The sequence below is a fragment of the Bos taurus genome, chromosome 13 (genome assembly GCF_002263795.3).
Source record: "Bos taurus isolate L1 Dominette 01449 registration number 42190680 breed Hereford chromosome 13, ARS-UCD2.0, whole genome shotgun sequence".
Taxonomy (NCBI): Eukaryota; Metazoa; Chordata; class Mammalia; order Artiodactyla; family Bovidae; genus Bos; species Bos taurus.
Window position 1 is genome coordinate 18,241,780 of NC_037340.1, and position 15,634 is coordinate 18,257,413.

The window sequence follows — 15,634 nt, forward strand, 5'->3', positions numbered from 1 at the left end:
TTATTTGTGTTTGATATAAACATTCATGTAGGATCACAGGGAGATTCACCAAGAGTCAGAATATTATTAGCAGTAGAAGTAATTAGAGTTTTAGCAAGGTTCATAGATAAAAGATAAACTTAAAAAAAAAAAACACAATTATTTCTCTATACCAGCAACCAGAAAATGTAACAAAGAGCTACCACTCTTAATAACAAAAACAAAAACCCAACCCCACCAAGTATTTTAAGAATTGAACACTGTTCAGAGTATGAGAGGACCCCGCCCCCATGGAGAAAATTTTAAACTGTTACAAGAAGTTAAGATCTGAATAAGTTATGCTCTGTTTGGTGGGAATATAAATTGGTGCAGCCACTATGGAGAACACTATGGAGGGTCCTCAAAAAATGAAGAATCAAACTACCCTATGATCCAGCAATCCTACTTCTGGGTATTTATCTGAAGAAAATAAAAATACTATCTCAAAAAGATATCTACACCCTCATGTTCACTGCAGCAATAATTACAATAGCCAAAACATGGAAACAATCTAAGTGTCTATCGACAGATAAATAATTAAATAAGATGTGGTATATGTGTATATATATATATTTTTTTTTTCAGTCAACTGTAAAAAAGAAGGAAATTCTGCCATTTGTGATAGCACAGATGGACCCTGAGAAGAGCATTATGCTAAGTAAAATCAGTCAGACAGAGAAAGACAAATGCTGGATGATACCACTTATATGTGAAATTTAAACAAACAAAACTCAGACTCAAAGACAAAGAGAGCAGACTGGTGGATGCCAAAGGTGGGGCATGGGGGAGAGCAAAAAAGGGTGAAGGGGATGTCAAAAGGTACAAATTCTAGTTATAAAATAAGTCCCAGGAATGTAAAGTACAAATTGGTGACTAGAGTTACTAACATTGTGTTGTATGTTTGGAAGGTACTAAGAGTAAGTCTTAAAGGTCCTCAGCACACACACACACAAAAGTCTGTAACTATACACGGTTAAGTATGTTATAATAAATAGCCTTAACATAGCGATCACTAGCTGTGACTGTACAAATGTAGGATCATTATCTTGTATACCTGAAATTAACAAAAATGTTATGTGTCAGGTATACCTCAATAAAAAAAAAGACTTCAGTTCTCCCTAAGTCAATTGATAAATTAAGTGTAATCTCATCATTGGTTTTCTTAATGTATTATACTATTAATATTTAGAAATTCAACCTTATTCCCAATGCATATGAGAGAACTATAGTTCACAAAAGCAAAAATAGCACTACAAACAGAAAGTTAAAAAGACAAAAAAGGGGTGCTTGTTCTGTGACAACAAAAGCAGTGTAGTGCTGGCATGCAGCAGCGAGAGTGCTGAGACATTTCACGACTGCACAAGGCCTACTTGCTGCACAGTTAAGACGGCGCGTAACTGGCTGCGTATGCGGAGAGAAAAAAATAAAAACAGGTTTTCACCCAACGCTACACACAGAGGTGGATCACAGGTAGATTAACAACGTAATGTGAAAGGTACCATAAAGCTGACAGAATCAATGCAGAAAAATATCCTTTGTGACTTATTGAAGAAAAAGACTTGTTAACACACCCCCCCCCTAAATATAAGACTTATGTGTGTATTATTGATGCACAACACAAAACATTTTAAAAAAACTCTCCTTCTTAAAGTAGCAAGTTTTCAGTAGATTTTCCATATTAAAAAAAGATAAAAGGAAAAGAAATGAGAGCATTCTTTATGATTTTTCATTTAGGTATAAAGGATTTATGAGTATCAGATAAATAGAATGGGTGCTTTAATTTTATATTTAAAAGAAAACATTAAAGCACTGGGTAAATACTACTGATTTTTTTAACTCCATAAATATCACCAGTTTAGCTTTTCATACACTTTTATTATACTCCATACAGTGCCCCAAATACTTCAGAGTAAATCTAAATTATCAAAAGACTCATCGATTGTAATCTTCTGTTTTCTATACTTGCAAAACTTTCAAACTAAAAGAACTGATGTTACTCCCCACCCTTAAAATTAGTGCAAATAGACCAAGGGGAGTTTTTTGAAAGTTGCATTGAACACATTATAGTTATTTGAGCACAACTGAATGAAATAAAAAATACTGTATACTCAATTTTCATTGAAATCTTAGGTTACCCTAAAAACTTAAGGGTATATATCACATACCCTTAAGTGAATGAAGAGTGCATTAAGAATACCCTTAATGAAGAGTGCTTCATTTCACTCCTCTTAGCTTTAACGAGAGAGAGAATAGGTACCTCAGAATTCAAATGTACTAAAAATGCTCGAAAGAAAGCACAAAATCAGCATTTGTTTTTGAAATAAGATGTCTAGAAAGTAGGCTTGAGTGTAACAACCGGGGAAAAACCCAAATTCAGTGCATTGTGGACTGAATACTTAAGTCTTCCTAAGACTAGGTACTAAAAACATATTCGGTACATTTCTAATACCCAGAGGAAGAATATTTACTTAAAAACTTCATGTTTCCAACTTCTTTTTTTCCACTGTTACTCTGAATTTAACTTTAGAGCCAATAAAATCTGCTAAAAATTGAAAACTGTATAGTTTATTTAACTTTTGGTTTAGTATGCTAAAATACTTCTCCAAGCCTTTTTAAGTCCTCTCTACCCCCACTCCCTCCCCAAATCTACATCCTGTATGTTTCAGAGAACTATGAAATCACCACCAAATGGCGTGCTCTAGTAACCCACAGGTATTCTAAATGTATTAGATGAATGACATATACCTTGAACCACCACCTGGCTGCCTGGGACAAAGAACTGCTGTGTGCCATCTGCTGACTGTGCTGCGTACTGCACAATTGTAGCACCTGGTGGAGGAGCTCCTGAATTTGTCATTGTTAATGCCTGCAGTCCCTGAACACCATCAGATCCTGGGTTAGAAATCTGGATTGTTCCACCTTGGGCTATAGCAACTTAACAGAAAAAGAAAAGAAGTATTAGAGAATTTCAAGATTTGTTCTTAACAACTCCATATTGGAAGAATATATACTCTGGACCTATATATGACCAAAGCTTCTCATTCTTAAATTACCCTTAATTCTCTATGCTAGATTGATCAAGGGACCCTCCTTCATAGGACTACACACTGGAAAAGCTCAAAACACTTGAAAATGTCTTATATTCAGAATTGCCTGAAATACACAGAACTCAAGGAGTTCTTCCTCCTCCCTGGCACCCATATATATATATATATATAGTATTTAAGAGGAAGAATGGAGATGCTGGCAGGGATAAAGTCCAGGTTTTGACTTTCTCCTTTCTTTCTCATATATTATTAGTTATAAACAACATTCTTCTAAGATTTAAGAAATGGTCAGTTAAATTCCATCAAGCATCATAATTACAATAAAGTTGTACCTTCAGCTAACTACTTGTCTAATTTATCATCAAAAGTACCTTTTAATGGAATATATATTTAATATATAGCTTTAAAGCCTATATGTATTTATTAAAATATATGTGTAATTATATATTTAATAAAACATATGTGTGTGTATATACATTTAGACATGAGGTTTTAAAGTGCAAGTCTATAAAACTGTAACTTTTTACCATTTTGATTATGTCAGGAGAATCCTGAGATATAAAATGCTAAGTCGGAAAGAACCTTAAAAGGTAACTGTATGGAAAGAATTTGTGCTACAGTATTTACCTCTACAAAATATCTTAAATAACTGTAGCTATGGCAAAAGATATGAGGTAGACTTCCCTTAAATATAGAGGCTTACCAACCATGTTTAAAAGCTGACATATTAACAGAAAGTTTCAAAAGAATAACTGATCAAATGTTATGTTTTAAAATTTTACTCTAATAGACAAAGAAGTACTATTGAAAATATCTGAGAGCTCTATATACTTTAATATAAAGATGACTCCGTGTTTTAGTTTAGACACTAGAGGTTAAGTGGAACAAGGGCTAGTCTTTAAAAAAAAAAAAAATCACATATAAACCAGCTAACTAGACTTTACAATGAAGATAGAAGTTAACACATAATCAGAGTAACATGACCCTTATAATTTAATGTAAGTGCCCTTCAGGAATGCTGTGGTAGTGTCTAAGGTAGATTCTGAATATTTCAGAGTCATTTTCTAACTCTGTTATGGCATCTAAGCAAAGGTGACAATCTGATCGGATAAACCTGTCAGAACTATTAGAAACAATAACCACCACCACCACCACCACATCTTCAGTTCTTTGACCTAAAGTTCTAGGGCCAACATAGAAAGATGAGTTAACATTTTTAAAAAAGATTTCAACACAGAGGCACTATCTGGTTTTAGCTCACTGGCAGGCTACCACAAGATTGATAGAAACTGAAGAATCAGTTACCAAAATGTCAATAGTTGAGAAACTCTGAAGCAATCTCACTTTATTTGTCTCGTTCATCTACAGCATTATATTTTGTACACATTTTCAAAACAACATTTCACCATGACTGTCCAAAGATTTCAAGGGTCTCAGGACTCACTCTTAATAATAAAAGGGTTTGAGAGAAATCTAAAAAAGAAGAGATATCGCCTCCTTGGATCTTCATGGCTGGACATGAATGAATGTCATATGTTGTTATATATTTGAGTGCATATTTTCAGTTGATAGTTGGATGTCAAAGAAACAGTGCTTTATAAAGAACAGGCATGGGCAGTGTACCCACCATGTTAAGAAGCACAGAGCCTAGCACACAGCACGCACTCAATAAATATGATTGATGAGTGAATGGCTATCATTTCCTCAAGACAGGACAGATTAAAAACTTAAGCCACATGTGAGTGTCGAAGAGTTAAAGTATGGTTTCAAATTGTAATTATAGAACTTAATTTTCCATATTGACAATATTATCAAGCTTTTCAACTAGTAACAGATCTGAGTTGTTACTTCCAAGGATAAGAACCATGAAATAGGTAGATAAAGATCCTTTCTTTCTTCTTTATACTTCCTTTTTTTTACTCTTTTAGTTTTCAATGTTTTCCCAATAGATCTAACCAAATTTCTTTGCTTTCACGCTGTGAAAAACTGAATCTGTTCTTATCATTTTATTTTTCTGATCATCATATAATTAGACATGAAAAACAAAAAGACAAGGAGGCACACAGAAGCTGGCTCTAGAGAGAAAATGTTTCTACTGATGAGTCTTGTCCTTTAGCCTTTTATTTTTTTATATCAAAGGCACTCTTGAGTTTGGCATAAGCAAATGACAGAGGGCTTTCCCATTTAAAAATATTATCTCTCAACTGACAATATCCCCAATGCTGAAAGATTTCTCAGTGCTTCAGGATACCAGAAATAGGCTTTGTGAGCATGTGTGTTTATATTCAAAAGATGTGAGGAGGATACTTTTTAGGTTACAGAAATTTTCAAGGATAGCATAAGATGTTTTCAATAAACACATCAATATAAATTAAGTAGTAGGAAAAACAAAAATGAAATTAACTGAGTGAGTTTAGTCATATCTTAGCTAATTATTAACTTTATAAACTTATGGAAATTTTTTAGTGAACATAAAAGGTAAAAGAATTTTGTGTCAGTTATTTGCCCTACCCGCTTATTCCAAACTTTTTTTTGTGGGGGGGTGGGGAGGTCTGGAGTATTTTAAAACCAATCTCAGACATCAGGTCTGGCAAATCATTTTAAAATAAAATCACTGGCCCATATCAAGGCCATTAGGAACCAATGAAAATAAAATAGCTTTGTATTTCCTACTGATTCCTAGGTCCTTGGGGACCTAGGTTTTACTGATGCTCTTTTGGACTGAAAGGGCTGCCCTGGTGGCTCAGACAGTAAAGAATCCACTTGCAATGCAGGAGACTTAGGTTTGATCCCTGGGTCAGGAAGATCCCCTGGAGAAGGGAATGGCTACCCATTAAGTATTCTTGCCTGGAGAATTCCATGAACAGAGCAGCCTGGTGGGCATGCAACTGTGGCATAAAAACTTATACTTATGGCCACTTTATTGTTCGTAATGGAGAGCCTACACGGGCCTGTGTATAGTGGTTAGGATGCAAGCAGAGGTAAAGTAGTGTGTTATTTTAGGCCACTTAACACATGTACACTTATTTTCCTCTTCTAAGTAAGCCTTAATAACATTACGATTTGATGAAATAATCTCAACTGAAGGAAAACCGAATGGTTAGATTCCATGATCAGTTAAATTCTGCGTCACTGTCCTTTCTGAGCTGACTCAAGCCTGATGTATACTACCCACTTATAGTCGTGGCGGCAGAGGTTAAGCTCTGGTGTTCCAGTTGCTCTGGGATACGCCTAACTTTCTGTCCCCTAAAGTCTCAGGTGAACTTCACCCCATAATTAAGTAGGTCACTCTACTCTACACCCACAGACTGAATGTTGAACACACTGACCTTACATTAAAAAAAAAAAGTTTGTCTACAGAGAGTTTAATTCATTAGTTAAGAAGTGTTTTTCCACTAAGTCAGTTTTAGTGGTTACACTGATGTCTTCATATACATTCTGACATAGCCATGATATTTAGTTTCAAATCAGAATTAACAAGTATGGTCTCCCTAACTCCAACTTACCATATCCCATGGTAACCAGGATGATACCATACCAACTAGTCTAGGCAATGAATTCTTTAAAAATTCTTGGTATAAAAAACTGTTTAAAAAAATCTGCTACTTCTACTATTCACTGCCATGGCACACTTCTTTTCTTAGAGGAAGTAGTATCACTGAAGCAAGGAAAACACTACTTATAGGATGAAAATTCAAGAACTTTGGTAAAAAAAATTTAATTAAAAAATAAAATTTTAAAGGCGTATATAATCAATAAAGGAGGAAGAGAAAAATAAGGATGGAAACTGAAAAAAAAATTCATGACCAAATGAGGAAGAAGCAAAATTTAAGATTTCATCTGACCTCTTTTCACATGATACATCTTTTTAAATCTAAATCTGTATATATGAGCTAATTCAAACTACAGGATCTTCCTTATAGCTCAGACGGTAAAGAATCTGCCTGCAATGAAGAAGACCCAGGTTTGATCCCTGGGTCGGAAAGATCCTCTGGAGAAGGGAATGGCAACCCACTCCAGTATTCTTGCCTGGAGAATCCCATGGACAGAGGAGTCTGGCGAGCCAGTCCATGGGGTCGCAAAGAGTCGGACACAACCAAGCAACTAACACTACCACTACTACTATATATGAGCTAATTCAAACACATAAACATGTAAATGTTTAATTACTTACAATTTACAATTTAAAACCATCTTTATTCCAACTGCATTGAAAGGATTCATAAATAAAACCTCATTGAATGAACTTTAAAAAGGAATAGCCAAAAAAAAAGAAAGAACAGGCCTTATTCCAGTGAATTCTCAGAATGAAATTCAAAAAGTGAGCACAACACAGAAACTGTGAGTACCTGAAAGACTAAAACAGCTGGGTGCTACAAGAACAGCAACACCAAAGTTAAAGAACCAGATTTACACTAAGCAGATACCATCCAAAGTCTGCTTTGCAACGTACCTTGGGAGCACAGAAGCAAAGTCATTCCTAACAGTAATAAATGCAACTGCATTTACTTTGGAATGCACAAGCCGATCATGCCAATTCCTCTATGAAGAAATGGAATGGGTGTTTATTCATTCGAGCTTCCTGAGAATTCTGAATTCTTCAAGCAGGCCACAAAGGTCACAGAAACCTTTCTTCATAATGGTGGATTCAGGATGGACTTACTTACCGTTAGCATACAGATGAGTTAATAGAGACTCACTCTAACAAGATTCCTAGGAAAACAAAGTAGGAGCAAGAAAAGAGACAGAGATATTTAGGAAAAAATAATCTGAAGTCTTGGATGATAGCCCTTAACTGGTAAGGGAAGAAGTAGGGTTAGCTCGACAATGGATTAAAAAAAAAAATTGTCTTTAGAGAAAATTTAATGAAGAAACTTCAAACATTTAAATTTCTTTACCTGCAACAGCACAAATAGAATAACCACAACTTCTGTTCATGAATTCATTCCCACTCAATGCATGTCACGCAGCAAGTAACATTCTTTGCTAATTCTAAGACAGTCTGAACCACCATTGTTCAGAAATAGGCTCTTGAGACAAATCACAGTTTCTTTGACCAGAATGACTTAATTGGCATACAGCAAACCTGTGACTAACATCAGTACTTCCAGTAAAGTTTCGAAAGTGTAGCTCACTTTCTTGCTGTTGCAATAATGAATCCCTGCCTATTTTAAGTTATTTTCCCTACTCCTGGAAATAGCCTATTCTACCTTTCACTTCTTGCTTTTGTCATTTAAAAAATAAGGTGAAATAATAAGGCCAACTTCTATAAATATCTCACTTTCAACTACTAAAAATGCAACTGCTTGTATATGAGAAAACTTAAGCACACTTCATTTTTTTATTTTTTATTTTATTTCCTCAACTTTTACACTTCCTTTGTTTTTAACACCAACGAACTCACTGTATCAAATTAAAATAAATAATTAGTATAATAAATAATAATTATAATTTATATATAATAATTTTTGAAGTTTTTTTATCCATGGATAAAAGTTGAAGAAAGAATTAAACTCTTTTTATAATAAAAGTTTATAAAACAATCTCAAAACTAGGTACATATAAATACACAGAAAAATCTCCAGAAATTCTAGTAAAATAAACTCTAATCTAAAAACCAAAGGACACCAGTAACTCTATTTCTAGATATTTAAGAACATTTAATCATTAATTTCTGTTAAGCTACTGCTAGTAAGAAATGGTTGAGGAAAATGGATCTTGTATAAATATACATTTAAAGCAAGGTCTTCTAAAGAAAAACTTAAATATTAGTATTCACTTGTCAAATGAAAGAATTATCAACATAAACAAGTGTCACTAAGTATCTAAGAAATTCGTTTTTAACATAGGCAATATCCCTTTTTTGAGAACCGATAAAATGGCAGTTTTTAACCTGCAGACAACACATATTGGACAAACACAACTTTTTATTAAAATAACTGCCAGGATCATACTGTATGGGTCCAAATTAAGAAAACTAAGTAACAAACTGTCCATGACATCTTATGGAGAAACTATATGGTAAACAGTAAATAAATATGCCTGAACTTCTATGCTAAGGAAAAAAAAAATTGTCCATGACTTCTAATGTGGCAAATAAATATATACCCTAATTTCTAAACATTTGATTTTCTAGTTCTCAACCAGAACCCTGACTCCACTCCCCCACACCCACATACTCCACACACAAGGTAGTGACAGCAATACTGAAGCCCAGCTCTGAGCGCACGCTAAGAGCACAAGAAATGCTGCTGGAGAGGACAGTTTAATGACTGAGTGAGACACTGCCACAGCTGGCTTACCTTTCTCTGTTTCATGTCAAAAGCAGTATGTCTCTTCTGACATGCAGAGTCAAAAGATTTTACCCCCACAGGTAAAATCTGTTGTCTCCTTTTGTTCTCACATTAACCCTGAGCTTGGAAATTAAGTGTTAGTCACACTTCAAAGACTAAAAACCTGAGATGTGAAATTATACCAGGCAGTGACTGGCAGGACCATGTACCACCACCTTCCCCATATCATCGCCAGCCTCAACATCCTCTCAACCCAACATGTTCTCACAACTCCAAATTCTCAGCTAATAATCTAGGCAAATTCACCCACAGCACCCTTGCCATGTCACTTAGAAACAGATCAATTACTGAGCAGAGTCAAGATATGTCAGAGAGATTTGTAAGATGCCAGCATCTTAATCACCCTTCAAACTTTAAGATATCTTAGCATAATTTCAGCAGTAATTTCCAACATTTTCCCTGTCAAGACACAAAAGAGACATGATAAGATGGTAACAGCCCACTGCTCAAGGCCAGAGCTGACTAGCTAGGAGGTTTCAGCATCTCCAAGCCCCACCCAGTCACACTGGTTCTAAATTCCCACCATCTACTCCCATGGGTCAGACAGAAAAAGGCACATAAATCAGAGAAGTGATAAAAGAGAAATGAAGGGGAAAACCTCAAGGTCTAATTCTTACAGACCGTGGAGAGTTCTCTTTTCCTGACATTGACTTTGGACATGTCCAATCAGCGCTCTGTACAGGATGTGGACAAATTATATTATAGCCCAGTTCTGCCTAGATTCAGGGTAGGAGTTACCCAAAGAACCAGAATCACCAAAGCAGAATTTGCTTAATACTGCAGATCTACCACCACTAAAAGAAAAAAACTCATGACTGTGTAAGGCTTTCCCACAGATTACAGCAGCCAGGTCTTAAGTTAAGACTTGAGATTTTTTTGTAGGTATTATTACTTTTTAAAGGGAAAACAGAAAATATATCTAAAATATTAACACTGTACTTGGATCAACACAGTCATTAACATCACACATATTTCTGTACCTAACTAGCTTTTTTTAAAAAACTTTTTTCCTGCCCTTTTCTCCCTTTTCCTCCCCACTTTTCCTTCTTTTTTTACTAAAGTATTTTTTATATCAAATGTTCTTGATTTAGGGAAAGACTAGTGCTTTAACTGGAGCACAAAGCACAGAACTAACAGCCCATTAAAATGCACAAGACTAAATTTGAATGTATCTGTTTATTTACAGCTTTTGGTGCTTAAAATTTCAAATAAAATGATCTGTCCAATTGCATTAGTTTAAAAAATAAGTCATTTTTCCATTCTCTTCTAGAAAAAGCTGCAGCACAAATCAACACAGTAGAGAGTAGTGAAAACAGAATTACATTTAAAACATAGTTTAGAAAACATAAGCACCTCTTTTAGATTAGTAAGTATAAGATGTAATTGTTGGTGACAAAGGTCAAGAACGAAATACAGACATTTATATCTTATTGTGTTCACATGCATCATAGAGACAAAAACAGTAAGTTTTAAGTGTTTACTAGATGTGAATACAAACATATAAATTAGAAAAACCTTCCCTTTATTTTGACCCCAAAGTTTTCTTCATTTAGTAAACAAATTTTTTTTGTTATTTTTCAAAAGTATACGACAACTGTCAGTACAAATCTCTCACTTCTTTAACATGTACTTTTCACACTGTGATACACAATTTAGGTATTATGATGCAGTTTTTAAATGGAACAGTTTAGTGCCAAAACCCAAGCTGCTTCAGGGAAACAAGAGCCTGAAAACTAGCACTACGTCATATGGAATCGCCGCATACATACTGTATTGCCCCGTGCTAGTCTGATATATGCTAGTCGGCACTGCCATAGCAGCGATGTTAGGTGGTGTTCCCTCTTCCTCTGATTTTTCTTCTTCAATCTTGGGTACACCAGGCACATCAGAGGAAAGTTCATTCAGTATTTTTCTAAAATATAATTCAACAATACAAAGAATTAAGATACATGAGTGAGATTTAAAACAGAAAAGCTATCACAGGAGAATCTGAGCTATCTTTATTTCTCCCTTTTTGGAAAAACTTTTCATGACTGTAGGAAACTTAACTTACCTGTAAGAGGGTCTTCGTGAAAGGATTTCTCTACGTTTATGAGAATCAATTACACCTTCTGATTCTGCAGACTCATCTGTTTCTGCAATGGTTGCTACCTATAACACAAGAATTCCTGAGATGCATCATAAAACCCATGGTATCTCCTTCATTCACAACCCGGTGTCTGAAGGGGCTCTGCGTGCAGCACAAAGCCGGCACTGCCAACAGAGCTCACTGAGCCAGGCTAGCCGTGCTCACAACCTGGCTCAGGACAGGAAGTGCAGACACTGACACTTGGCTGTAAACCAGCCTGTCTGCCAAGGATGACACAGACGACATGTGCTACAGAAACGCACAGTGCCAGACAGGCTTCAGGAAAACACTGAATGTAAGACACACAAGGCCTAAGCCCCAGCCCTGAAAATGTCTCACAAATCCAGCAGAGGGTGAGCTAGCAAGTGACAGAGGAGCAAACACCACTGCTGACTTAGGCTGGGTCTTCAAATTACACATTAGATAGACCCAGAGAAGAAAGAATATTAAGTAGGTAAACACTTGTGTTAACAAGCCTGGTTAAAGTTATGATTTATATTACAACAAGTAGGTTGGGCTTGATGTCAGTAGGTCTTGTCAAAATAAGGAATTACTCCTTAAAAGAAAGAGCAGTTTTAAATACAATTTCATTTTTTGAAGGAATAGTATAATAACATGAGTATTAAAGAAAGGAAACTAAAATAATAAATCTCTCCACAACATGACTGTTCTCAATATATTCAGCCATCTATCACAGGTTCTGAGTTTACAAAACTACCTATTAATATCATCTATCATCTAGTTCTGAGCTTACAAAACTCCTCCAATGAATATGATAAGGACATGGGATTTGATCTGGGTATAATCAAAAAATCATATTAAAATACCAACAATGTAAGCAGGAACATATACTTCCCAAGGTACATGGATGTGCATGTATGTTTGCCCACACGTATGATCATGCATCTTTGGTCACGGATGCCTTATACATAAGCACACTCAGGCATGAAGAGAATCTTTAGAGAAACTATTGTTGCAGTCAGACAACCACACATCATCACCAACTATTTATCACTTTCCATTGGGCTTTCACACATCTCTTGTATAATCATAACCACCCCTTTGTGTAAGGTAGGCTATTACTGTAGAAAGTGAAAACTGAAGTTCATCACTCACCAGGTTGGAATTCTAAGACAAGATCCACAGGCCCCTACCTCTATAAAGATAATTAAGTCACCCATTTAACAAAATCCAAAACAGCCTATTGAAAATGAGATAATACTCTCTCTTCCAGTGCCACCAAGGTTAAAGCTAAGTAGAAATATCTGCATCCTAATAAAAGTCACAAAAAGGAGAGTGGAAAGTCTTGTTTTATAATCAGAGTCAGAAAGAGTCAGAAGCTCCTAGAATTAAGGTCCTCACAAGAAAGGAAAAAAAAAAAAAGACACTACTGAGAATCACTCAAACTTTTGAACAACTCGGAAGAGACATCTGTGCCACAAAAATAAACAGACTTTTATTGCACATGGATTTATTACTTCAAGTATCATGGTGCAACCCTTATCCTTATTTTGCAACAAACTGGATTCAAATACACAGGAAAAGGACAAGACCAATTAAGTATAAGCAACTACATTTTCTTCACAGATCTTTTTGTCATCAGATAGGTTCAAATAATTTCAATATTTAAAGGATAAAGACAAACTGATCTTAAAAAGGAACAGAAATAAATTTAGTAAAAGAGAAAAGTATGCTTTAAAAATGCATACTTAATAATTTATATCTGTTGATGCAAAAAAGAATGTTTTTGCTTAAGAAATGTTAAGAATTTATGACCAACTTTGGTGACAATAAATAACAAAACACATCTCTGGATTACAACCGCAACACTAACCACATCTAAAAAAAACAAGGTTTAATCTGATGTATAAATGCAACAGCAATTAACAATGATATCATGGCACACATACTGAATGAACAATAAATCTAAATTTCTACACTTTACTGTGAGTATTGGTGAAAAGTGTTAGTACTAGAATATTTACATTACAATGTTTATCAGACATCTCCAAAGAAGCCTCAAAGTACTTTTAAGCATTTTTGGAGAGCTTTGCTAAATGAATCTCAGTTTGAGCAAAGAGAAACCTTATTTAAAGGAGACTGACTGGGCCTGCAAATTAGGAGCTGACAACGAAACTGCAGCCCGAGTCAATCTCTGTATCCAACAGGGCACCAAGCACTTCACAAAGAAAAAGGAATCTGCCTGCAATGTGGGAGACCTGGGTTCAAAGCCTGGGGTGGGAAGATCCCCTGGAGAAGGGAACAGCTACCCACTCCAGTATTCTGGCCTGAATTCATGGATAGAGGAGCCTGGTGTGCTACAGTCCATGGGGTAGCAAAGAGTCAGACATGACTGAGGGACTTTCAAAAAAAAAAACTTCTACAGGAATAAAAAGGAAATTCTTACAAATGTTTAATAACAAGAGTTGAGCATCACTCTTTTCCATGCCCACCAGTTCAACCACTTAGAATTTATCCTAAAGAAATTTTTAGGCAAATGCACAAATATAGCTTATGCACATATATTTAGATAAACACAGGATGTGTATAAATAACATTTCTCAAGGTATTAAAAACTTAAAAATACTTTAAAATATGGAAATTGTTACGTTATATTGAATTATATTAAAATAATTTATATTGGGTCATCTATGACTAAAAAAAGACACTACATATAATTGGTAACATTACTACATTATACTTTGGTAATAATATAGTACATATAAATAATAGAATATTAGCATGCCATTAAAATATGTTTATGTATGCACATAGAAAACATATATGGAAGACTTTCAACCAAATGTTAACAGTACTTATATCTGAGTGCTGAGATTATTTTTACTTTCTTCTTTTCTGTATTTTATAATTTTTCTCTCAATGAACATAGGCAAATGTGCAATTTCAAATTAAATAAAGAAGCCAGTGTTGACATAACAAAAAGAAATTACCACCATACTAATAGATTGCTCCTTATGTGGTTAAAAAAAAAAAGAGAGAGAGCATCAAATCTACAGGAAAAAAAAATGATAAATGAATTAGTAAAAAGCTCAAGAAAGTCAAAGAGAAGTCATTGAGGAAGGAGGCTAACCTGAACAGTTTGTATTTGTGGTGACTGAATAACGGATGGCTGTGGTGTCTGAATTACTCCCTGGACATGGACGGTCTGGCCGGAAGGTAACTGTACTAGAGTTACAGCTGGGGAGCCTCTTCCGGTGCTGGATCCAGCTACAGAAACCTGCAAAAAACAGCATCATTGAGGATTAAGGCTGAACGTTTTTTTTTTCTCCCACTGTTACAATCTGCCTATTTTCCCTGCTTTTAAGAAATGACCAGCAAGCCAAGGTACTCACCATTAGGAGATGGTTACTGTGCTGGAATAGTCATTCTCTGATGTGACAGATATTAAAGAACCCATGCGTCTCACTTTCAGTTCCCATGCTTCAGTGGCTAAGAATGTTCCAAGCACAAAGTTCTAAAGCAGTTAAACTACCTCACTACGACCTCAAGACTAACAGTGAAGCCTTCTTTAGGCCAGAGTATAAACCACTCTCTCTAACTTAAGAGCAATCGGAGACAGAACTTAAATATGGTAAATTATTTTTTCAATAAGTGCAACTTCTGACATGTGATATTAGAGTATTACTCCAGATACAAGCTAATGCCTTGTCTCTATAATGATGAAAATTGCAGTTACTTTTATGCCCCAATAGTCATAAAAAAAGGCATAGGTCAAAGAAATCCCAGGACCTCTCAGGCCCTTAGCATCTCCAAACCAGAGAAAGTTCATTCCCTGGAGACTGTGTGGTCCTTGCACACTCCCCTCCCCACAGCTTGAGCATGCAGAACCATCACTTGGATTGCACAGAAAGGAGATACAGCTGTTTCCCACCACCTTGGGTGCTTGCAACAAAGAGCCCTGCCAGCAAAACACATTAAAACCTGTTTTGTTTTGTTCACTTCTCTGGACTCAAAACCTGCCAAGTTTCTAATTGGTAAACAACTCAGTCCTAAGAGCCAGCATAATCTTACAAACTCTGCCTCACTTTACTAAGTTTCACTATTGATTATGACTTCCTTGGAACAGA

The 15,634-nt window shown here is 35.4% G+C and overlaps 1 protein-coding gene across 14 annotated transcripts in view; it reads right to left on the bottom strand.

Annotated features, from left to right (window-relative positions):
• CREM (cAMP responsive element modulator) overlaps positions 1–15,634 on the bottom strand; it is a 66,807-nt gene that overhangs the window by 15,651 nt on the left and 35,522 nt on the right. For 7 of the 14 annotated variants that reach the window (XM_059892731.1, XM_025000784.2, XM_025000785.2 and 4 more), the window contains 4 exon segments: positions 14,638–14,784; positions 11,472–11,569; positions 11,188–11,330; positions 2,764–2,952 (listed from right to left, as the gene is read on the bottom strand). In XM_059892731.1, the coding sequence (XP_059748714.1) occupies positions 2,764–2,952; positions 11,188–11,330; positions 11,472–11,569; positions 14,638–14,784 (577 nt within the window). 14 annotated transcript variants of the gene reach the window in all.